Here is a 23,578-nt window from a genome sequence, read left to right on the forward strand (position 1 = left end):
TGAACATTCTTTTCAAGGATGTATAAATGTTTCCCATTGTTTCCTTCCCAGCAAGTCCACCCAGAAACAGCTTTTGCAAAATTGCTGTTTCATATACGGAGAGACTAAACCACCAGCGAATGAATGTTATGTGTTTTCTTTTCTCTTTGCAAGTGAAAGCGCAGCAGTTGTTGGGGGTTACAGTGCTGCAGCGATAGAAAAAAAAAAAAAAAAAAAGAGGCAGCCCTGTTTTAGAGGCTCCTCGACCTCCAAACTCTCTGCTGTCAATCATCCAAGCCGTCCGTCCCCTGGGGCCGCGCTTTCTTCCAACCCTGAGGGGGGAAACCACTGCAGGGAAGAAAGAACACAGCCAAACAGATGCAGGGAACTGCAGGTCAAAACGTATTTGTGTATATGTGTGTGTTTATAGTCATGGCTGTGGATTTTTAAGAGTGTGTGTGCGCATGTCTCCATGAATATTTGGAAATGAGTTTATCTCGGGGTGAGAGGTATGTGTGTGTGTTCTTATAAAAGCAGCCAGCACCTGAGGGAGGGGAGTTCTGCCTATCGATGAGCCAGTAACTCTTTGGCCCTCAGCCTGGAACAACCACAACTAACATGGAGGCAACCCTTTGCAATGCCCCACTACGCGACCTAACCTGCAAAAACTGCAAGTGCGACCCTTAGCTCTCCAAAGTCAAGTACAAAAATAGCACCGCAATTGGCAGCCATTTCTTCACAAGTGCAGGGCAAACCATGGGACACATGACTTTGTTTTTTTTTTTTTATAAAACCATCATGTAACCGGTTTCACTTCAAGACCTGACTGACGTGTCATAGACGTCACGATATGCAGAGAGAATGACGACTGCATGTACAGTAAGTGTGTTTTCACCTTCTCGCTGACACAGTCATGGATATGAAAGTGAAACTAAGCCGCAGCAATGGAAGGCACTGCCAGTAAACCGCATTAGCATCAAATGCAAATTAGAAGCGGGCTAATGGCTGGACAGGTGCAGACTGGGCCTCTAAATGACACAAATTCGCAAGCGCGTGCGCTCACAAACACACACACACACAAATGAGACGGATGAATTAAACATGGGTGGGCTCGGCTTGGGGGGCTGGCAGAGCTGACATAAAGTCAATGAAATACATTATTCACAAGCGCACGTTAGCTCAGCCAAGGCAACACATGACCTCTCACCTCAGGAAGTGCATCCAAACACAACAACCAAAACAATGAGGGGGTTCCCCGCTAAATAGAGACAATTAGCAGCAGAATAACATTTTCCCTTCCCGAGAGCACATCGCCAAAGAGGTGATCAAAAATCTGCTGCGAGCCACTCCGCTCCACTAGCAGAACAGGAAACCGCCATGACATCATCCTGCCCGGGAGGAGCACTTCCTCCCCGACATTCTTCACTCAAGACACACACACACTCGCCAGGAAATGGCCTCTATCACCGCACACACACACGCAGAGAAACAAGCAACATCGACGCCGATACACGCATGCAAGGAAATGGACCACATCAACAGCGGGCTGCTGGAGCGTGCACAAACACAAACACACTCAGAAACAGCAATTAACCTGAAATAACATCTCTGCAGCAACTTCACAAAAACAGCAACTGGAAAGGGGGTGTCATGTGGATCCTTATCCGTGGCCGCGGAGGGCCCTCCAAAGACGTGAAGCCTGCCTGGGGGACACCCTGTGGCCATCCTACAGGAGCCGGACGGGCGAGAAAGGGCCAGGGGACACAGTCGCTACAAGGAGAGGACATTCACCCCAAAGCAAGCAGGACTCGCAGATTAGTCTGCAATCATATGGACACAGGATTGACAGGCGCTATGCAAAGAGATAGCAAAGGTGTCCGCGGGTGCGACTGAGAGATGTGTTCATGATGTGAGAACCATCCAGGCAGACCGCAGAGTGACGGACAGCGTCTGCATACCATTAACCCCCATGCTAAGCAGGAGTGATGAGAAGAGCTGAAAAGTGGAGGTGGAGGGGTTAAGGGCTCCCCCCTCATATTATCCTGTTTCTGTAAGAGGCTAAAGTGGACCACATGTTTCCCTGGGGAAGACATTGAGAGGTGCACAGGAGCGTCGCACCTTTCCGCTGCTTCTTTCCGCCGTGTGTCAAGCGCTGAAACAATTTGGCGACATGTATCCTCCAAGCAAAAAGCAGCAAAGTGAGTCAGATGCTCGCAAAGGGAAGACAGATTGAACTTCTTAAGTGTTTTGCTAACACAGCTTAAACAGACATTCCTCGTAATTAAAATCAGCGTCATATCGCCGCTTAAACGTCCAAACAATTTCTCTCCTCAACAAGGGAGTGTCTTCTGTACCCGATTGCACACTGTACCAGATTTGTTCTCCTAACAATCAAATAAGTTTCTCATTAGTTGCCTTTATTTTTCCTCATTCCTGCGGTTTTGCTGCCGTGGCCTGTTTCTCCAATCTTAACGAGAGAGAGCTAATTAGGCAATAAGACCCATTACTCTTCCAGAAGAGTTTGAGCTAGCCCAGCTAATTAGGGCTGTAAAATCTAATCATCTCTGCGAAACAGCAGCGAGCTAACGAGCCCTTATTTAACGAACTAAATAACTTCAAGGGTGGAGAGGGGCTGCTGATGGTATTTATGAATTTGAAGAAGGGGAGTGGGGGGGGTCATGTTAATTGAGTCAGCTTGGGAGTCACAGTTGTTTGTTTGTTTATGAAAGCTTGATGATTACAACTGCCAGGAATATATTGATGCTAAATGAGCGAATGCATGAAGCGACCTTATCGGTTTGAGCAACCAAAATAAATTGTCACCCCTCTCACCTGACCTAATTTCCTGTCCAGGAAGAGTGCTCGTTGGAGAGGAAAGCTGAGATATCGTCTTTTTCCCCCCCTCCCCCGTCTTCTAATTTGTTGTTTGTTAATGCAACCCGCACACCTGAGCCATCACGTGTCAGGGGAATATAGCCAGGGACGCCGCAGCAACACACACATGCTCAGTGCGGGGCCTCCCGCGCCATGGGGTGACTGCTTAAAACTGCAGCACGACTTGAAGAGGAAAAAAAGACGCGGCAGGTGCACTGATGAGAAATTCAACAAGTAGCGACGCATGCAAACCAAAATAGTTGTGGCACAGAGTGATGGGCAGGCGTGTTGTCTCAGCCCACGTGGTTGGGGTGCAGCTGTCTCAGGGAGCACTGAGGTGAGGCCTTCCGCTTCACTGGAGCGAAACGAGGGTGGCGCATGCACACACACACACACACACACACACACACACATATACATACACAGGTAAAAAAAAAAAAGTAGCTTAGGACAGCTGTGTTCATCAAATAGCACAGGTCACTGCCTCATTAACACACAAACACACACTCTTGTATATGTCCAATCAACAGAAAAACTCCACTTTGGATAAAAATACTTGAATATTAAAGAAAAATATATAAAACATCCCCACTCAGGCCACATGACTGCCATGCAACAGAGCCCACACTGTAAATGTGCAAATCTGCAGCCTTTTTTTCTCGCTCCCTAACTAAGTGCTGCATTGGTCAGCATGAGTTTATGACTGGGCAATGTGGGCTAAAAACAACAAAGCATCATGGGTAGGGAACTGATTCACCAACTCACACACACACACACATACATCAGACTCTAACTGCTCATCAGCTAAGTCATCAACCTTACCACACAAACGTTGTGTGTGACCACACGTGAAGGAGTCCACACACACACTTCAGTGGTATTTACTGCTGTTTCACACATTTTACTCCCAGAGATGATTATGGCTGCTGAAATGTAAACAACTGGTGGTCTGCTTCCTCTCAAATCATTCATACATCTCAGCCGTGTGACATTTTATCAACATTTACACCAGACGCAACATCCGCTGAACGCATGGCCCGAGGTTAAAGGTCAGAGTGGCCTACCTGTCGATGATGACCGGGTCTGATGGGGTCTCATTCCTGTTGCCACAGCTCTTCTTATCACAGCATCGACTGCGGGGGCGACAAGACGGGGGTTAAGCACCAGAATGTGGGGTACGTCACAGGGAATGGGGGAGTGAGAAGGTGGGGAGACTTTTGGGAAGTTTTCAGTCACGCTACACTAAAGGCCAGATCAGCAGGGTGATTTCGGGCACGGTTTGGAGATGAGTAAAAGCGGCAAAGCTTGAATCAGGCTGGGTAGAAACTTAAATCACACTGGGGGGGGCGGGAGTGAGGGGGGGGGGACTCAGGTTAGCTCCATTTCTGTCAGACATCACACAAGCAGACATCTTGTGTTCTCTATTTTTCCTCCTCAGAGCTCGTCCCCTCCCTCTATCCCGCCTCGCTCTTCCTCTCCCTCAGAAGTGGGTCACAGAGTGGTCCCACTGGACCTGGGGAGTAGTGCATGCTGGGTAGAAGGGGGTTGCATACTGATGTGACGAGTGCCTTTTCCCAATGATTTGACGGCAGTAAGAGTACAGTATGTTGTCACCCCGCCCGTCTACCTTTTCTTCTGCGTGCTCTCATACGTGCGTGCGTGCACATCTACCTGCATGTGTGCATCTGTTTTAGTGGTCTACAAGACAGAAACACACAAAAGAGTAGGGAGGGAGAGTGACCCTCCCCCCCACTTTTTTTTGCGTCCCCCAGGACAGGAGCTCGCGGAGCCAGATCAGATTTCTGATCTCGGCCCGTTTCCTGCAGCATATGAAAACAAGTGCTCTAAATTGCCTTGTGTGATAACCAGGAAGTGCCACGGGCCATTTATGTCTACTTGAAGCTATGTATTTTTTGATGGTCATCGCCTGCTTAATACCTTTATTGATACTATGAATGTACATGACAGGGCTAGTGTGTATTTAATGTGAGTGTGTCTTTGTCGGTGCATAGCTCACTGCAGGACAGTGCAAACTGCATGTGTTATGCAGACTAAGGAGGATGGGTTTGAGTAATGAGCATTTCCTTGTCCTAATTAGCTGAACATGAGAAGGATCCACACACACACACATTCTCACACCCCTACCAACAGAAATAGGCCAGGGCCGATCTTCCCAACCCACTTTGAAGAAAATGATAAGATTTCTTTAGTAATTTAGCGCTGCTCTTCACATCTTTGCCCTCTCTTTCCTTCAAGTGAGACACCTCCAATTATGTTTGAAAAAAAAACATTTCCCTCCATCCAGGCCTATTCTGGATCAGAATAAATTGACATTAGCAGCAGGGTGGGGTTTAGTCTTACCTGCACATGATTTCATGGGTCAACAGAACTCGGCACATCTCTGGATTTTTATCCTGTCCTTCATAGACGATCGCCTGGAGTAAGACAAAAAAAAACAAAAAAAACACACATTTTATTGTGTTTTAATTGTCTTAAGCAAACGTGTGTTTTGTGGGGACACTCTGTCCTTACAGCAAGACAGAAAGCATTTGTGTGTGCACATATGTGTTGTCCCGCGTGCACATATGTGTATGTATGTTTATGTGTGGTGTACAGTGAGCAGTTGGGCTGCCAGACTGGAGTATAGTGCACCATCTGCTCTATATAGCACAGCGTCCAAAATTGTAGTCTGGTTTCCCCTCCAACCCCACTCAACATGCTCTCCAGGGCTGCCATCAACATGCACACACACACACACACACACACACACACACACAGTAAACAATAAACATACAAACACACTCCCCGTCACGTCAAAATGAAATCTCCTTCCTCTCGTTTCTGTTTAAGTTCCGGTAAAGTCACTAGAGACCGCATTGGCGGCTTCATTAGCTAATTCATCTTAAGAGAGATTTCCCTGACTTTGTGCCGGTCCTGCAATGTGCTGCTCTGCGTTTCTTGATGTGATTGCTCATAACACACTCTGGGATGGAGTTTGTTCTGTTTCACATTGAGGAAATGAGGGTCAAGGTCTTTAAAGAGTGAGCTGGCATGCATCACTGTCTCTCCCCAACGCTGACACACTCCTGCACTTTTTCTATACACACACAAACACACACATCTCATACATGTGCACAAAGATGCTTATAAAATCTCACACTCCGGTTACTGGCTGCTATAAGTGGAGGGAGAATAAGAGGACACATGTCCTCTACCTTCCTGGGCCTTGGTAAATGTATTCCACAGGTAAGACAGGTCGTTTATCACACTGTGCTGTGCTGAAGTTGAGGGTCTCAGACACAGGCATGCAGCTCTGTGTGTGTGTTTGTGTGTGTGTGTGTGTGTGTGGTTACAAGCATGGGAATGATGCAAAGTTGATATCTTTGTCAGTGTTGGAAAAAGTCCTACCTGTTTGGTCATGGAGTCGATTAGCCGAACATACAAGTCTTGTTCTGTCCTGATTCCTACAAGACAGAGAAGGTTGAACGTGGCAACATAAAATATATATTTTATTTTTAAGGCATTTTATAAAAGCACAGTTTAAACTTTTACACATTTTATTCCTTTCATGTAAACTGGAGAAAAGGATACTGATTTCAAATGTATCATATAATTCAATCAAGGAAACAAGATTATGAATATGTATTTTTAAAAGGTAATAATGCACTTTCATTCATGCTCATCATCATAATAATAATAACCACGACGTATTATAATAAAATATGAGCATTTCTGTTAGCTTTTTATAATTTTTTATCAATAAATAATTAAAGCTCTCTTCAAGTGTTTTTTTTTTTACATCAAAATCCCGAAAAACAAACTCACCGTTACTGTAAAGGAGCTGAAGTCTATAATGGATCCCATTGTTGGTCTTTTCCCCCGTCGTTTCCTATAAGTACAATTTTTAAAAAATAGTAGTCAATAAAAAGACGAAAATGTTTCTTGAAATTTTGAGAAAAATGACAACAATTAAATTACGTTATTTTAAATGTTGGCACTCTGATCAGGGCATTTTTTTCAGCAAACACGCCACTAAATACAATTTATGGATGTAGTATTTATTTCAACAATATTACCAAATAACACATGTTATTATGACACATAATTTACATTTTATAAATGACATATGAATTAAAGACAATCATTTAAACATTTAACTGCATCTCAGCGTGCAAAAAGAAATACTTTCATTATTTAAATTAAGACACGATTACATTTATGCATATGCACCTTGAACTTTGCAGGATTTATTATAAAGTTGCGTGACTATTTAGTACAAATGATGCCTGCTGTGGGAGTCAGCTAATAAATTACGTGGATTCAACAGGCCGCCTCATTTGCAGTGAAATACAACCCCCCCTTTTCCACGACCCCTCCCATTTGGACATTATTTTACAAGCTAAATAATGTGTATAAAATATATACTTCGGTGCATAACATGGTACCTTTTCCTTCTCCACGAAGTCAACGAAGGTGGTCCTTTCGATCTCCACAGGCTGCCCCTGCCTGTCGTAGAGAGCCAACACGAAGTGGAAGAAGTTGGACTTTCTCAGGTTGGAAGGCGGCTGCTTCTCGAAGTGTGCCCGAGCCAGACCCACTCCGCTGGGGACGCCACAAGCAAATACAAATAACATCAATAAATGCAGATATATAAATACTGCAGTATTCATAGTGTTCCAATGCGTCATTCAATTGATTGTGGTGATTTTTCCCCTCAATTCCAACAATTAGTGGATGAATTATTAAAATAAATAAAGAATTAAATACATTCATTTAGCCTACGCTATTGTGTATTAAAGCAAAGTAAATAAGATAAATGATATAAATTATAAATCTGCTCCAACACGGCGCTAAAAAAAAAAAAGTTAGTTTTTTTAAAAGTTGCACGCCTCAAAACGTTCCTCTCTTTTAAGTCCTGCTGGATGTCTAAACTCTTAAAAGCAGCGGTGGATCATCTCATCCAACTGCGTCCTCCGGGACGGCGTGTTGCCCCAAGTGGTACCGGCTACGCGTCTGCTCTCCTCCCGCCGCCTCAGGCTCACCTCTGGGCGGCTGTGTTGGCGTCCAGCACCCCGGCACCTTGCATCCATGTCCGAACCGCGTTCATGCCGGCCACCATGGGCTCTTCTTTCATACTACTCCCACTCCTGTGGATGCTGTCGTGGATGCCAAACATCAAAACGCACCTCTCTCTCTCTCTCTTTCTCTCCAACTCTATGTCTCTCTCCCCCCTCCTGGTGCTGCAAGGCGCTGTCACCAAAGTGGCGCTCTCTATTGCACTTGGCGTTTAGTCGCTCTCCTGCTTCTCAAAGTGAACAAAAGATGCGACATGTGGAAGCAGAGAGGAGCTGTCAGCGCGTACGGCGAGATGCACCTTGTCTCTGAAGAAGGAGCGCGCAGGGTGGAGAGAGCAAGGCTGCGGTTGATGTGTTAAAAAAAAAGGGAAGATGTCAGTTTTTGCAACAAACAGTCCAAGCGACGAAGAAGAAGAAGAAACACCCAGGTGACATCACGTCTTCCCCCGTTCAGACGACGCAAAACAGGCGCAATTACGCTCCAGCTCCAGCCTGCGAGGTTTGCGCTCTTTTCTTCCCAGAGGAATCACTTTAGACCTTCTGTGTGGATGCCAAAGAGGAGAAGGAGTGGGCGAGGGGGGCGTGGCCTGCAAGGCGAGCAACAACGCCCCCGAACACGGTTAATAAGACCGACAATCAGCTTGTCCACCAACTGGACCCCCCCCCCCCCCCCCCCATCTCTCTCCTCCTGTCCTTCCAACACTTGCAGTGTCCCGCCCTGCGGCCACTTAGTGAGAAGCTGTGCATGATGTGAGGGCAAAAATATACCTGCAAAAGCATCTTAACCTAAATGTCAATTCCCATTTATAAATAATAAGTAAAAAGGACAGGAACCAGCAGTCTAAACTCTATGACCTCAAAATAAATAAAATAAAAACTTGCATAAATAGAAATAAATTAAAGAACAAAAAGATAAAAAACAAAGGCACCGCATCAGTTGTGCACATTTTCTGTTGCAAGCCGACAAGAGAGAACTGAGCCTGACATAAATCTATTGGGACCAACTGGTGAATCCAACATGAATATGAGGATTACTGCTCGTCTGTGCTGCGCCTTAAACGTCCCACAGCATTGGAAGAAGCCAAGAAACAACTGCAGACATGATAAGAAAAGAAATGCATCATTATTTGTACAGAGCACTTATGTGATGCCATGTATGAGGACTCATTCACATTAGAAATGCCAATATATATTATATATATATAAACTATATGGAAGTGGTGCATTGTAACCACAATAATTATTGACTTTTTGTCTGATTTCTCTAGAATATTGTCTGAAAAGCATATTATTTTTTATAAACCTTAAATCATACTAGGTGCAATACATTTTAGAAACAAATAACATACACAATTAAAATGTATCATCTGTTTTTGTGTATTTTCCATAGCTTAAATGTTAATATTTCCTCTCCTTGTTTACCAACAAGGAGTCTTTTAAGAGTGCAAAAGCTGCAAACAACCACTGCAGAAAATCATCTCATCTTTTCCCTTATCCGTTTATTTATGTCTCCTGCTGTGGAAGGAGACATGTGAGTACATAATATTCTCAATGCTAATAAATAAAAAGCAACACACACACACACACACACACACACACACGTTCAGAGTTATCCTTCAGCACATTTGTTTGATTGTGGCTCGCCATGATCCGCCTGCCTCGGTCGGCATGCGGGTCAGTGGAGGCCCCTCGGGTGGCTTATATTTATATCCCCAACCACTAACACACACACACTGTTAGCCCAAATATCACTGCATGGCCGTCCACAAAACAGAGATGTCACTTGGGCCCTGATGATCCCAACACTGTGATCTACTAACTCCATGGCACCCATGCAGACATAAGGTTGGCAACATGTCACTGGCTGTGGAACAAAGCCTGTCAAGTGTGTGTGTGTGTGTGTGTGTGTGTGTGCACATATGGGGGAAGGCCATAAAAAGTGATCTTGAAGAAGCTAAGCGATCAGAAAGGAGTTGTAACTGCCAGATGTTGTCCTAAATCAAAAAGGTTGGGCTGATGATAATAATGGCTTGATTGGATTGAAGATGCATAAAATGACCGGTTGCAACACTCAAGACATATGCTTAGGAGAGGGTGGAGCAATGCACTCCAGTCGCCATAAAACAGGGCCATCCAAAGTGTGATCCGAGGGCCATCTGCAGACCATGGTACACTGCAGAAATAAAATTACTCCATGTCCTCCAAAAGAAAAAGTCAAAATGTGGATAGTGATAATTCCTGATAATACAAAGTTTTGGCTTTAAATATATATATAATTTAACAAAATGTAAAGCAATAATCAGTTTAAAAATGCAGCCTTTGGTGGAAAATGTTTGGACACCGCTGTCATAAAAGGTGATAAATATATATTATTTGTAATTTGACTAGTGTAGTGTAGTCTCTGGATTAAAAATAATGTATGTGGTGGCTCTTCATTAGTGACAATAATCACCTGCTTATTTATGCATTCAGTATTGTAGATGGTATTAGTAGCACTGAATGTGGCATTTGTGTTCTCTCACATGTTCCCTGGAAGTGGCCCACTTGAGTGCCTGGTACAATGTTACCATCTAGTGCCTGGTAAAAGACATTGCATGAGTTTTTGGCCTAGGTCAGGGGTGTCAAAACTTTTTCCAGGGACGGCTACTGAAAAAAAAATTAAATGCCCTATTATCCACAATCCGTATGTTGGACATGAACACATGTCTTTCTCTTTCCTGTGCGTTCTAAAGATATAAAAACAGATAAAAGAGAGCTCATTACTGCACGTAATGGTACCATCTCCAAAATAGTTTTTATGGTTTGCTCCTAAATTAACAGGGTCAAGGTCAAGGATATTTGTTTCAGACAACCAAGAGCTCAAAACATTTGTTTGGGTTATGTGAAATAAAAATATTATTATTTAAATACACAATTTCAGCATTCTTTTTCTTTTGTTCTGGTAGTAAATATGTATATAACTGAAAAGCATTCATTGGTTACCCCTACAAAAAGACTATCCATTCATAGTTGTTGAAATTTAACACAGTACACAATAAAAGTACCTAACACTTTGCTCTTTAATTTGACTCCAGTGAGGAATAGCCACAGTTGGGAAATGGTCCGTGAAAGGTCAAACATCAGGGTTTTACATGTGAGGCACATCACGCCACAATCTCCTCTGCTTTTCCAGACAGGGGAGGGAAAAGATAGTTCCCTGCTTCCTCGTTAGGACCCCAGTGACCATAATACTTTGGCATGTTATTCCGTGGTTATGATGTCGTGCATTTGGGATTTTCCCACTGTTTAAATGTGGAAATGTGTAAGTAAACGCATCTGTGTTTTTACTTAACCTGGAAATCGTACAGTATATCATGTCAAATGTCAGCATTGTATGATTCCCTTGTTCTCATGTTTCAAACATCTGCTCCTCGCTGAATACTGTATATTTTTCTGTTCAGAGCTACAATTGTTCATAATGATAACTGCATGATGTCATGTTAAATAATCAGAGTAAAGTCTACACTAAATGTAACCGTGTCACGCTTTGATTCAGGAGACCATGAAGGCGCTAAAGGCCATCTTTTACAGTCACACTGTATGAAAGACATATTGTAAATATTGTTGTTAAATGTGTCCAGCGATGGACTTTCTTTTTGAGTATCACTCACATTCTCTGCTTAGCTGGCTGCTATGTTTTGTTTGGATGTTCTTCCTTACTGGAATAAAAAATACATTAGTCACACACTGCAACTGGCAAAGTCAATGAAAACGTGCTTTAAAAAAATCAGGTTTAAGACCCTAAAAAGTGATTTAGAATAGAAGACAAATAAGAAAAAGGAGGGCTAAGTATGATACCAGTCATCAAACACAGACAGGCACATAACTCGACTTGATAACAAGAATTACCGGACTGACAGACGGCACACTGGTGGAATTAAATGCTATTTGGCATTTGTTAATTCGGAGATACTGACCTGAGATGGCTCCATTCCATTCCATTGAGAGTTACATAGGGCATCCTTGGATCGCTTGACCTCAAACTGACAAGTGTCCAAGGAGTTCACCGTCATGGTCTGACAAATGCATTGAAGAAGGACACGGTACTCCATTGAGTAAGATAAAACCCTTTGATGTCAATGAGTCATTTCAGCGACAATACGAGTCTCACCTTTGCGCTACCTGAGTCATTGCAGGGATTGTCACATCTTTTGCACCCACGTCTGTGCTCTAAAACCTGGAAACTGAAGGGGAAGTAAGAGTATGGACTACTCCAGGATCTGGGGTATGTCCATTCTATAGTCGACGTGTTGACTCGACTGATCCTCACTTTGTCCGGTTTCACTATTAAAGCAAAGCATTGGATGCAAGTTGTTTGGAAAGATGGGATGCACACAATGAAGGAACGAATGAACTACAAAGAAGTCATTACCATAATGCTAAAGGTCTGTTTGACAAGAACACTTTACTATCAACCCTTAATAGAAACTTACCACTCAAAATGTATACCTGACAAATATACAAACATGTCCCAATATATATATATATATATAACAGGTTTTTTAAAAGTTTTTCCATAAGGCATTGCGTCTGAGCAGCAAATTTATTAGGGCACTGCAATGACGTCAGCCTCCCTCTGGACTCCATCCACCATTTTTCATTTCTATGCTCATCAAATGAAATGTATTGTGATAATTTTAAACTTTTACATGTTTTTTATATTTTTGGAGGTATAATACTTGAGTGTTAAGTTGCTGTGTGATGAGTTTAAATGTTTGTAAGATGAAACCGGGGGTCTGAATGTTATATTGAGTCATGACTTCCTGTTTCACACGATACAAATTTAATTTGTATTTTCTTACCTATTTCAGACAGATAGAAGATAGTAAACCGTAAATATGAGGATGAATAATTTTGCCATTTTCCCCCAAATATTTAGTGTTCAGTCTTCCTCGTCTGTTAATTAGGCTCCACAATTTATCAATCTTTATGACTCCTCATGTGAAACTGTATCCAGTGATGTGCCCTTGACACTTAAATGTAGTTTTGCTGTCCAAAAGAAGTATTTCAGGCTGTTGCTCTCAACGCGAGTGTGAGTCTGAGCAGTGTGTTATTATTGGACCGCGGAACAGGAAACATCGCTACGGTGTGTGAGCTTACCGTCCAGCTCTGATAAGTTCTATTTTTCCAACACGAGCTCTGTGCCAAGTCCAAGAGCAGCTGAATGCGCCCTCAAAGTTTCGAGTAGAGCACTTTAAATAATCCCCTGCAATGAGGAGACGCATTCAGAGCCAAGCAACACAAACATTTCATGTGAGTTGAAATGCTGCAATGACATCTTGCAATATTTTAAAGGTGGTTCTACCCAGGGCGGTTTGCACTAGAATCTTCCTTCCCTTGGTGTTACGCTCTTGAATCAGAGTTCCATTCTTGCTGTAGCAGCTATAGTTGCCTCCTCCTAAACTCTCCTCCAGCTGAACCAGGTATGAATTACCCCTCTGTGCTTCTTCTTCCACAATATATCCTTGTCATCACCTCTCATTACTTCCTTTGCTGAGTGCAAAGAGACACTTGAGGGCTTGTTGGCCCAACGCACCATTGACCTCCACAACCAGAACTAAATGCCAAACCAACACAGAGAGAAAAATGGTGCAATGATGATCACTTGAACTTTAACATGGAAAGTATTTCCATGGTCTTCGAACTTACCATTAGGCTTGAGAGTCCAGGAGTTCAGCGGGTTTTGGTCACCCAGTTGAAGAAATGCACAGATGAGAGTGAAGTCAAACATATTCATCTGAAAAAAAGGAAATCTATTGGCCATGTTTTTTCCTCCATATGCATGTTTTATTGGATTCTTCTGTTTTCGGAGTATTGTGTTTGGTTCTGAGCTGTGATTCCAGGTTTGGCTATAGGGGGGCAGCAGCTAACGGTCTCAAGACAATGAAATAAATGCATTTTGTTCGTTGCTATGGTAGAATACAGGTTAATAATGTCATGCTTTTGTTTTGAATCTGTGGAAATACAAAGGGGGGCTTGTATTTCAATGCAGACGTACCAACATGTACAAATTTATAGTACACAACATGCAATTTCACTCTTTATGCTTGTATTCTCTCCATTTTGTTGCATTCACTTGGTACAGTACACATAAATCAATAAATATGATCAATTTCTGTTGTTCCTAGCTGAGAAACACTGGTATAGGGTCAGCAAGGGTCGGCAACCCGCCGGATGCAGGTCTTCCCATGAAAGAAAATATATACTTTAATTCTTTAAGACTTTAAGAGAGCACTCACAGATGAAGAATACACAAAATAATGTATTCTTTATTTTTGCTTTATCGTAAGAAGAGGCAAAACTGCTCTTCATATTTAAGGTTGCCGACCCCTGGTCTAAATAAGAACCCAGTGGACTGGGACTGATAGACTTTCAGTATACAGTAATACATACTATAATTTTACAACCAAATTTAAGAGAAAGAAGAGCAAATAATTAAACTAACTAAAGGAAAAGGTGTATTTGTTAAAAATAACAAAAAGGCTACAAGTTACGAGTGTTATCTTACCTTGGATGGGTTGCCACAGCGATATAGAGCCGTTTGTCCGCAGTTCCTTTTATCCAAGTGACGTTTCACGAGCAAATTTCCTCAAAAATTCTCCTGAGGAACTACTTTTGTGAGCCACCTATTGTCACTTCCACCCAAGCATACACACTTCTTCTACACATAACACGGTTTGTACTTCTAAGAGTAATCTGAGTCTGAGACGTCGAGTCATTTGGAGGACAATGAAGGCCATCTGTTTGACATGAACTATGATAATTTAGTTTATACACTCAGTATATCAATCCATGCTGTTTTGAAGGTCCCAATAAGCATCGTGGCCTCCATCAGTTTTAAACACGAAAACACAGTCTAGAAGTATTAGAAGATTTTAAACCGCTCCTTTCCAAATTCTGACGATTTGCAATGCTGTCACTTAGTGAAACTTTATGGGATTAAAGTCCAGAGACAGTCTAAATCACTCCAGGATCTTCATGTTCTTCTAGAACCACTCCTTTGTTGGCTTGATTGTATGATTTAGTCATCTTTAGTGTTCTGGCTGAGGACAGGAGGTTCTCATTCCAGAAGAGAAGAGACTGAGACTGTTTCTGTGAAAATAATCCTAATTAGACACACCTGTGAAGTGTAAACCATTTCTGGTGGACTACCTCATGAAGTACCGTGGGTTTGCAGCGCTATCAAACAAATAAAGGGTGGCTACTTTGAGGAATGGAACAACATATTTAGAGTTATTTCACACATTTCAGTGTAGTACATAATTCTACATGTTCATTCATAGTTTGGAGACTCTACAATGTAATTAGTCATGAGTGGCTTGTTATTGTGGCCAATGGATGGCACACCTGTTTATAATCATGCTATCTAATTAGCATCTTGATATGCTTCACCTGTGACGTGGATTGATTATCTATGCAAAGGAGAAGTTCTTAATTTTACAGATTTAGACAGACTTGTGAGGGAATATTTAAGAGAAATTGTTTATTTGTTTGAAATAAGCCACATTGTTTACCTATAACGCAATGCAGAAATTTAATTGCTCAGCATCCCTGTTGTGGTTTATGTACTGTCTTTAAATGGCCACTAGAGGGTAATAGAGGGCAAGATGTGAACTGAAAGCTTTCCAATGTTGATCCTATGCCGTCAAATATACAGCCAGCATCTTATATTTCATTATTCACATAAAGATTACAGGTTTTTGGCTGCCATCCTAATCGATGTTGTACAGTTCTTAAGAAATGCACAGCTGAACAAGACTCTGCGTCTGAAATCTAACCCTTCATTGGACTGTCCCCAGTCCCCACAATACTCCAAACTGTAGCAGCTGGGATGAAATCAGTGCAGTGATCTCATCTGTGGAGATGGATGGAAAAACACAAGGAAACAAAAGAGTGGAAATAGTTATTGTGTGCGAGCGAGGGCATGAGAGAGATGAAGAAAGCGGTGGATCGAGGCCCTGAAAGGTTAATTCATTTAAAATGGGGCATTCTGCATACTGATCCTGTTAGGGGAGTTTGTTTTGGCATGATTAGCATGATTAGGAAGCTACTTCAGTTTATGTCTGGGTTTTTGTGGTGTTTTTTCTTTTGGATCTGTTAAACTATTTGCGTCAAAGAGAAACATTGTGTTGATAAAACTTTTTATGCATGGAATCAGTTTTATTATGTAAAGCTGGTATTGGGCTTTTTGGCATCCCTTATTATAGAAGCAAAAAAGTGGCATAATGTACTTTTTTGGACCCAAATATTTTCCAATATTTCATTCAACTGAGCAGTCGGCACCGTGTATAATGCAGTCCCAGAAGTCAGTAGTAGTGTAGTCACAATTCAAAATCACATTTAAGTGGAGCATCAGGCTTCATTAACTTAAGGAAGTCTCTTGTTATTCATTCAAATGTATTCTTTGTCAGGACACAGACTCATTTGGTTGCTATTTAAAGTAACACTCTAATGTGTAATTAATTGAAATGAGACTTTCAGGGGACAAAAGGCTGAATAAATTTCCTTTTAATGCCGTTTTCTTAACTGATATCGTGCAGATGTATGAATGAAGTCCTTTAGCGCGTACTGTGTGAATGGAACCGCAGGAGTCTGTTGGAGAATAACATTGGAACCACTTCCCCACAGTGTGGAACAGATCACAATGCAGCTCAAGTTAGCCCATTTTTTGTAGACCTTGTAGACCTTCTGAAGCCCAGAGGTAGGATGATAGACGGCCAGTGTAAGGTTTATGCCACGGCTGCCCTAAATTCATCCATATTTGATGTTATTGTAATGGTTAATACAACATTATGTAGTCGCTCTTTAATTTAAATTCGATTTTAAAACCAAATTTTACAAATGTATCACTTGCATTCTTGAAAAAAATCTATTGTTTTGTTAGTGGAATTATATTTTTGATCCATTCCAGTCTTCTAGTCAGTTATGACTTGGGCCAAATGAGTTAAATTGTTGTATTCCAGATGAAGTCATTAATGAAGTCACGTCGCTATCATCTTCTTTCAGGAAAACACTGGCTTGTTTGTTATCACTGTTTCTCAGAAAAAAAAAAAAACATGACCACTGAGGGGAAACCGACTGAAAACAGTCAGGGCGGCTTTCCCCTGCATTACAGTCTATCACCTTTTGCCAGGGTAGGGAATGAAAGTTTCTTTTATAATAACGCTGTCCTCAACTTTGGTGTCATTTCAGGCATGGATCAAGCTGAAAAATTGGCTTCACAAAGACTCGACATAACAAAGACTGACTTCAAGATTGCTAAGTTGCTGATTTTCTGCACAGAAGGAAAGATTCAATCAATGCAGAATCCCTATCATAACACAATATTGAAGTGGATTTATAGTATTTAGTGCAAAAAGGAAAAGCAAAGTCATTGGTTATGTTGTCTTTTTATAAAATACTGTATCTTGAGAAACATTACAGTAATTTAGGCAGCATTTGGTTGCAACCATGTCGAACCAAGCCGTGCCGACTGATATTCACAATTAGTTTCAGTGGATCACACTAATTCCTTGCATCCAAACTTAGAATGGCCTTCTTAATTCCAAAGAAGGATCATATTTCCTTCCACATAGTTTGTGGTTTGAGAGATAGAGCTCTGCTTTCTTTGCTTCAGTTATTGGGTGGCCCTGTCGAACTAAGGAGCAGGTTTTCCATCTGACAACTATAGTGGTCAGTGTTTATGTGCATGCATGTGTGTGTAATTCAGACCCCCCCCTCAAATCGGATTTAAGTGCTATCTTCATTCTTAATTCCTGATATGAGAGGTCCATGAGGACGTGTTGCATTAGTACTCAAATGCATAAAGTAATTGACAAATCTTTTTTTGTAATTGATTATTCTTTTCTTAGACTGGTGTACGTATAGTACAACTCAAATGCACGTGATCCTTTTCACCATCTCAGACAAAATGGGCTAATCCATTCTGGTATGTGTAAATGAGTGAACCTTACCATGGTTACGTTAAGCCCGTTAGCATGCAAAGACCTGCATGCATAAGGATGACAAAGGAACACCATGCAAAAAAACATACAATGACAACACTGACCTGATATTGAACACATCCCTTTTACTACAAGCTGCATATTGCACACTGGCATTGTACAAGGCTTTGGCATATACAGTAATCCTTTGTTAATCCCTCTTTATTGATGAATTGATTATTTCCGTAGATGGTCCAAAATAGTCATGTTATTCCTCTGGAAGAAGTCCTTTGGGAGGCGGGCAATCAATCATGAAGGATGCCCCCTGCAATATCTTTACACCGTTTGACACCCCTGCACAACTTGAAACACTCCTTGTCATGCCAGTAATGGTGGAAGCCATTATTTTTTCCCCCTCATTAGAGAATAAAAGTTCCTTTCACCTTTCAATGACCCATATTTGGTGCTCTCATGCAAACGCCAACGGGTAATATTGTGGCGTTGAATGACACAAGGCCTTTGAAGACCAGATAGTGACTGATGGTTACTGGATTAAGAACCTGCATTTGGACTAAGGATAGCCCTGTGTCTTGACGCTCCACCTGACATTTTTTGGGAGTCTACCATTTACATAACGTTCAAGCTCTTTTAAGAAGTTTACAATTGGGTCCAACCTCAGTAGCAACGTTGCACTGGCAGAGGCCTTGCTTATGCAGCTCAACAATCCGACCGTGTTCAAAGAAAGAAAGCTTTTTTGTCATTGCCATCAAGAGATTATCTGATTACTGTCTGAGATTACTGAGATTACTGCCATCATTATGACAGTCTGAATACCTGATGGAAAACGACATTGAATTTTGGCTTTTAAAGGGAGACTTTTGATTTCACTTTAATGGTTGTTTGCAATAAATTGACTTACTCGAAAATGTCTTGTGTCACTCCCATTTGTTTTTTTTTATTTTTGGAAGCTAGACTTAGAACCAAAAGTACAAAATGTAAATTCAACCAATATTAAAATTTTGATCAGGAGTGTATTTTCAGGCTGCACGGCGGTCGAGTGGTTAGCGCGCAGGCCACACAGCTGGGTGACCCGAGTTCAATTCCACCCATCTTTGTGTGGAGTTTGCATGTTCTCCCCGTGCATGCGTGGGTTTTCTCCGGGTACTCCGATTTCCTCCCACTTTCCAAAAACATGCTAGGTTAATTAGCGACTCCAAATTGTCCATAGGTATGAATGTGAGTGTGAATGGTTTGTCTATATGTGCCCTGTGATTGGCTGCCCATCAGTCCAGGGTGCACCCCACCAGGATAAGCGGTAGAAAATGAATGAATGAATGAATGAATGAGTGTATTTTCACGTTTGTGTGTTAGCAGGTTCATACAAAAAGCACGGACTAGGAACCAACTTAAGAACCATAATTAAGAACCAAATATATGTTGGGTGCCGCTCCAGCTACAGGTGCAGATTGAAGAATTTTTGTGTCCTTCCCAGTATCAAAATGGCTCCACCTGTTTCTCAATGTGACAGGTGTACACCAGTGACGTTGTAGTAATAAATTCCAAGCAGTGTGATTGCTCAATCAGTGCTAGAAATCTGGGCAGGTTTGGTACAGACTTAAATGTTTCTTAGTCAATACATCAAGAATCCTTTTTCCAGTGAAATTCCCTTCATGCTTTATAATATAAAAGGACATCATTCATCCAAACAATGTTGCAGACATTGATTCTAACATTTGTATCCGTGTAAGCCATTTTCTGGTGCCTTGGTTTATGTTATGTTATGCATTTAATCCCTTTGAGTATGTTTGTCAATATGACATCCGGGTCTTCTTTCAAATAAACCTTGGATTATTTTAGCTTGACCTTTGTGATGGTGAACCAGACTAGGAAGAACACTGGAACATGCTGACCTTGGTTTTCCTGGTTTGAACACCGGCCTCGCTCTACTTAGCCCTCAGCTGTTTCCACAACTACAGCAAAGAGTCGTCTTTAGAGCTTTGGATATAAATGTACATTATACTGGAGGGTAACCCATTGGGACCCCCTTCTCGGAAATATTGCAGTCTCAAAGAGAAATGTTGAGTCGCACCGAACAACCTGGTTACATGTACAGTACATCGTGACTCAACAGTTTACTGTTTTTGTGCTGCGTATTAAGTCAGATTAATAGAGCTTCATATGTCGCCTGCATTCTGGAACAATAATAGTATCAAAGAGGGGGAAATATAATTTGTACTACTTTGGTCCAGTCACTCTGGTATTATCTGACCTCCACTTGCTGATATGTCAACTAAAACAGTGAAGCTATGCCAGCAGAATGTCAAATATGCAGTGAGACATCGACTGTAAGGCAGGATCATGATAAGGTTCTATATGTGCAAGGAATGGATGCATGCGCACAACAGAGATGTTATGTGGTCGGTGCTCACCAGTTGTTAATCACCAACCACTTTCTTAATAGAAATTAACCGAATACTCCACACACTGATTATTATACCCATATGTAGGTACTTTGTCTCCTCTATCAATAACTAAATTCTATTGAGTAACCCCTCCTTTATCACAGTTAATTGGCCTCAGGCCCAACAGTGATAAACGAGGGATTACTGTGAGTTTCCACGAAGTAGAATTCCTTATTTAAAAATGAAATATTTTCTTTAGAGTCCTTTAGACTTGAAATAACCCACATACTACCCAATATAGCAGATACAGATACCTGCAATAAACGGCTGTTGTTTTGGCGATCAAGTCTGGTGCTTCCACGTTTCACCGAACATTAAAGTAACATTACTGACACAAAGTAAACCTTCTATTAGTTACAATTGGTACAAAATGGTTATTTGTGTGACATTTGGATTAATATCACAAATGCAAACGTATCATACATTTGTACGGCTCTTCCTTCCTTATTTGTTTTAGTTGATTTTGGAATTGTTTTGTTACCAAATTGCCTTATTTTGGATGTTACCTAATCTGTGAATTATACAACTGCCCTGCTCCGTATTTGTGTGCTTACTGCCATGGCAACCAATCACAGAGAGGGGGGGCTTGCATCCCGCGTAATTGGTATTAAAAAATAAAAAGGCCACACAAAATCAGAAGCTGCCCGCCCCACATGTATTATGTCACTCGGAAAAATGGATGGATGCGGCATAGAAGGAGGAAAAGGAATATTCTACCTTTTAGCTGTCTTTCCTTTCACACGTTCTTAGCGGTGCATTTTGTTTTCTTTGATAAATATGAATTCATTCATTTATTCATACGCAGTTGACTGAGCAGGTGGGTGCCAATCGATTAAGTTTTCTATTCATATTTCGTAAACAACACGTCAGAGATGATGGTAGAAATGAAGAGCAATCAAATTCCTTAATTACGTCAGCTCTCTTCTGAACACAAAGCTATTTATAAAGATTCCGCTAATGCATCTGTCTGAATTAAGAAGCTGTATTATTCATCAACTGGGATCTATCTATTCATAGGAACCGAGGAACCGAGGGGAAAAGCACATTTCATTCATGGTTTGAGAGTACATATTCATCTGAAAGGAAGTGGTACCAAGTGTGGGGCAGAAGATGCTGAGATACTGGGATGGCCGGATAGTTGTTCCAAAGTATCAGTCATTGATCTTAGAAAATAATAATAATGGGATAGGCTCCAGCATACCAAAGTGACATTAGTGAGGATAAGTTGCATAGAAAATAGGAAAAAGGCAGCTGCAATGCATGCAAATGAGCATATTCCCTTATATAGACTGTATTTTCATCACTAAAAATGAAGCAGTGTGTGTCAATCACGAGGTCATGGATTAGAGTCATTGAACGCCACAAGGCATTTCTGGAAAGATGTGGGAGCCAATTTCTGATACAGCAAAAAGCCACAATCACATTTAAGGTTTCTTCAAACCAAAACTGATTAATACCATATTTTCTTACAGATCACTTCATAGCCAAAAAAGAATATATTTGTTTTGATAAAGCAGACGGAGGCTGCTGTCTTTTAGTTGTCTGCTGCTTTTGATTTCCATAATGAGAAATATTGCATGAAAGCAGCAGAGTGGTCTCAGTACAGAGGTCAAACACTTTTAACCTTGTGGTTTGTTTTGTGCACATTTACATCCCTTTTCACCAATTTGCAGTCAGACATGCAGTATTATTCTGAAGACAGTCTCAGTCGTCATTCTGTCAGTGCAAACATCTTTTAGAAGCAAAAAAATGTTTTTGTCCTTGATGAATAAAAGGTGCTTATATACTGCAATTAGAAAGGATTTTTTTGTTAAACATTGAAAAATAGGAGTCTTTAGTGAAAAAAGACAAAAGTTGAGATCATTTATTGGATTAACTGGTTAAGATGAAGGCATCCACCACATCTTTGGTTTTCCTCTACATGGCAGCATCCTTCTACCAATATATTCACTATCTCTCCTCCGGACATGTCCCAACCATCTCAGACTTTATCTTCAAGGTCTCTAACATGTAATGTCCCTGTAATGTACTCATTCCTGATCCTATCCATCATGGTCACTCCCAATGAGAACCTCAGCATCCTCATCTCTGCTACCTCCAGTTCTGCTTCCTGTCTCTACACCAAACAACATGGCTGATGTATGCTAAAAAAAAAAAATCCACCCACTTTCTTCAATGAAAACCAACCAACTTTCACTTTGACATCAAGACAAAGTTCGGTTTCTTTTGTCATTTTCGTTCTTTTTAGTCTTTCCACAAAATGATGGAGACCAGAATGAATGGGCCTTCCAGGCTCTTTCCCTCCTAGAGCATGTAGGTATGTTGGCATGGCAACCAGCAGCTGCAGCAAGTAATAAAGGTGGGTGAAGAAAGATGAGTGTGACTCATCTTCATCCCCATCCAAATGTGCAAACCAAGTTAAAGGAAAGGCCGCAGTCCACATTAACCGGCTCACACAAGCGCGGGAACCAAGTTCAAACATACACTTCATGTATACATATTAATATTATATGAAGTAGTGTTGCACTCCAACTATAAACATTTCTCTTTACATGTAATTGCCCCTTAATTAATGGACACTTTTCATTAAATTGCAGGAAATTGCGAAGGGATTCTTCTATCATGTGAGAGATTTTACATTATTAGTGTTGCCCAGCTGTATTGAATGACAGAAGAGGACCCCCCCCCCCCCACACACACACACTTATTTTTATGACATTCTAATTTAATGTTATTTTGTATATGCAATCCAACTAAGTTCTTACAAGATGTAAGTTTTTAGGGTTTTTTGGTTTTTATAATATAAGGTTAGGTAATATAAGGTTTTACCCAGCAGTTTTAATTTACTTTTGTTTGTTTTTGAAGGTGAAGCTAAGTGAAAGTACTAAGTGAAGTACTTTGTGTGTAGCACCTGCTACATGAAGGAAAGCCTGAGATAAAAGCGTACACTCCAATTTGAGAGCTTCACTCAGGCATAACTGGTTTAATTACATCCAGCTCCCTTCCTTCAAACATCAGTTTTGGCAGGCTTAGTTTAATGTACGGTGGAACTTTGAAATGAAAGCCCCTAAACTTGGAGCACAGTCCACAATTTAGCAGGTGAAAATATCTGTATCCATCCATCCATCTTCTATACCGCTTATCCTCATTAGGGGGGTATGCTGGAGCCTAACCCAGCTTACTTTAGGCTCAATTTGGAGTCACCAATTGTGGGAGGAAACCAGAG

General features: G+C 41.4%; 2 protein-coding genes across 4 annotated transcripts in view; both read right to left on the reverse strand.

The window, feature by feature from the left end:
* Positions 1 to 8,487, reverse strand: part of LOC131110251 (transcription factor COE1) — a 56,538-nt gene extending 48,051 nt beyond the window's left edge. For 2 of the 3 annotated variants that reach the window (XM_058063170.2, XM_058063168.2), the window contains exons 1-6: positions 7,896 to 8,486; positions 7,299 to 7,455; positions 6,679 to 6,742; positions 6,262 to 6,317; positions 5,215 to 5,288; positions 3,918 to 3,986 (exon numbers count right to left, since the gene is read on the reverse strand). In XM_058063170.2, coding sequence (XP_057919153.1) covers positions 3,918 to 3,986; positions 5,215 to 5,288; positions 6,262 to 6,317; positions 6,679 to 6,742; positions 7,299 to 7,455; positions 7,896 to 8,029 — 554 coding nt within the window. In that variant the 5' untranslated portion in view covers positions 8,030 to 8,486. Of the gene's footprint in view, positions 1 to 3,917; positions 3,987 to 5,214; positions 5,289 to 6,261; positions 6,318 to 6,678; positions 6,743 to 7,298; positions 7,456 to 7,895 lie in introns of all 3 variants that reach the window. The other variant, XM_058063171.2, reaches the window with a different exon arrangement.
* il12ba (interleukin 12Ba) lies at positions 8,363 to 13,704 on the reverse strand. Its single transcript, XM_078788387.1, is given in 10 exon segments — positions 8,363 to 8,468; positions 11,885 to 11,901; positions 11,903 to 11,983; positions 12,079 to 12,251; positions 12,770 to 12,792; positions 13,068 to 13,173; positions 13,273 to 13,413; positions 13,416 to 13,470; positions 13,472 to 13,524; positions 13,617 to 13,704. Coding segments are annotated over 10 exon segments (843 nt in total).
* Between the last annotated feature and the right edge of the window lie 9,874 nt (positions 13,705 to 23,578).

Source organism: Doryrhamphus excisus, linkage group LG22 (assembly GCF_037039965.1).
Source record: "Doryrhamphus excisus strain RoL-2023G ecotype Guam linkage group LG22, RoL_Dexc_Guam_v1.1, whole genome shotgun sequence".
Taxonomy (NCBI): Eukaryota; Metazoa; Chordata; class Actinopteri; order Syngnathiformes; family Syngnathidae; genus Doryrhamphus; species Doryrhamphus excisus.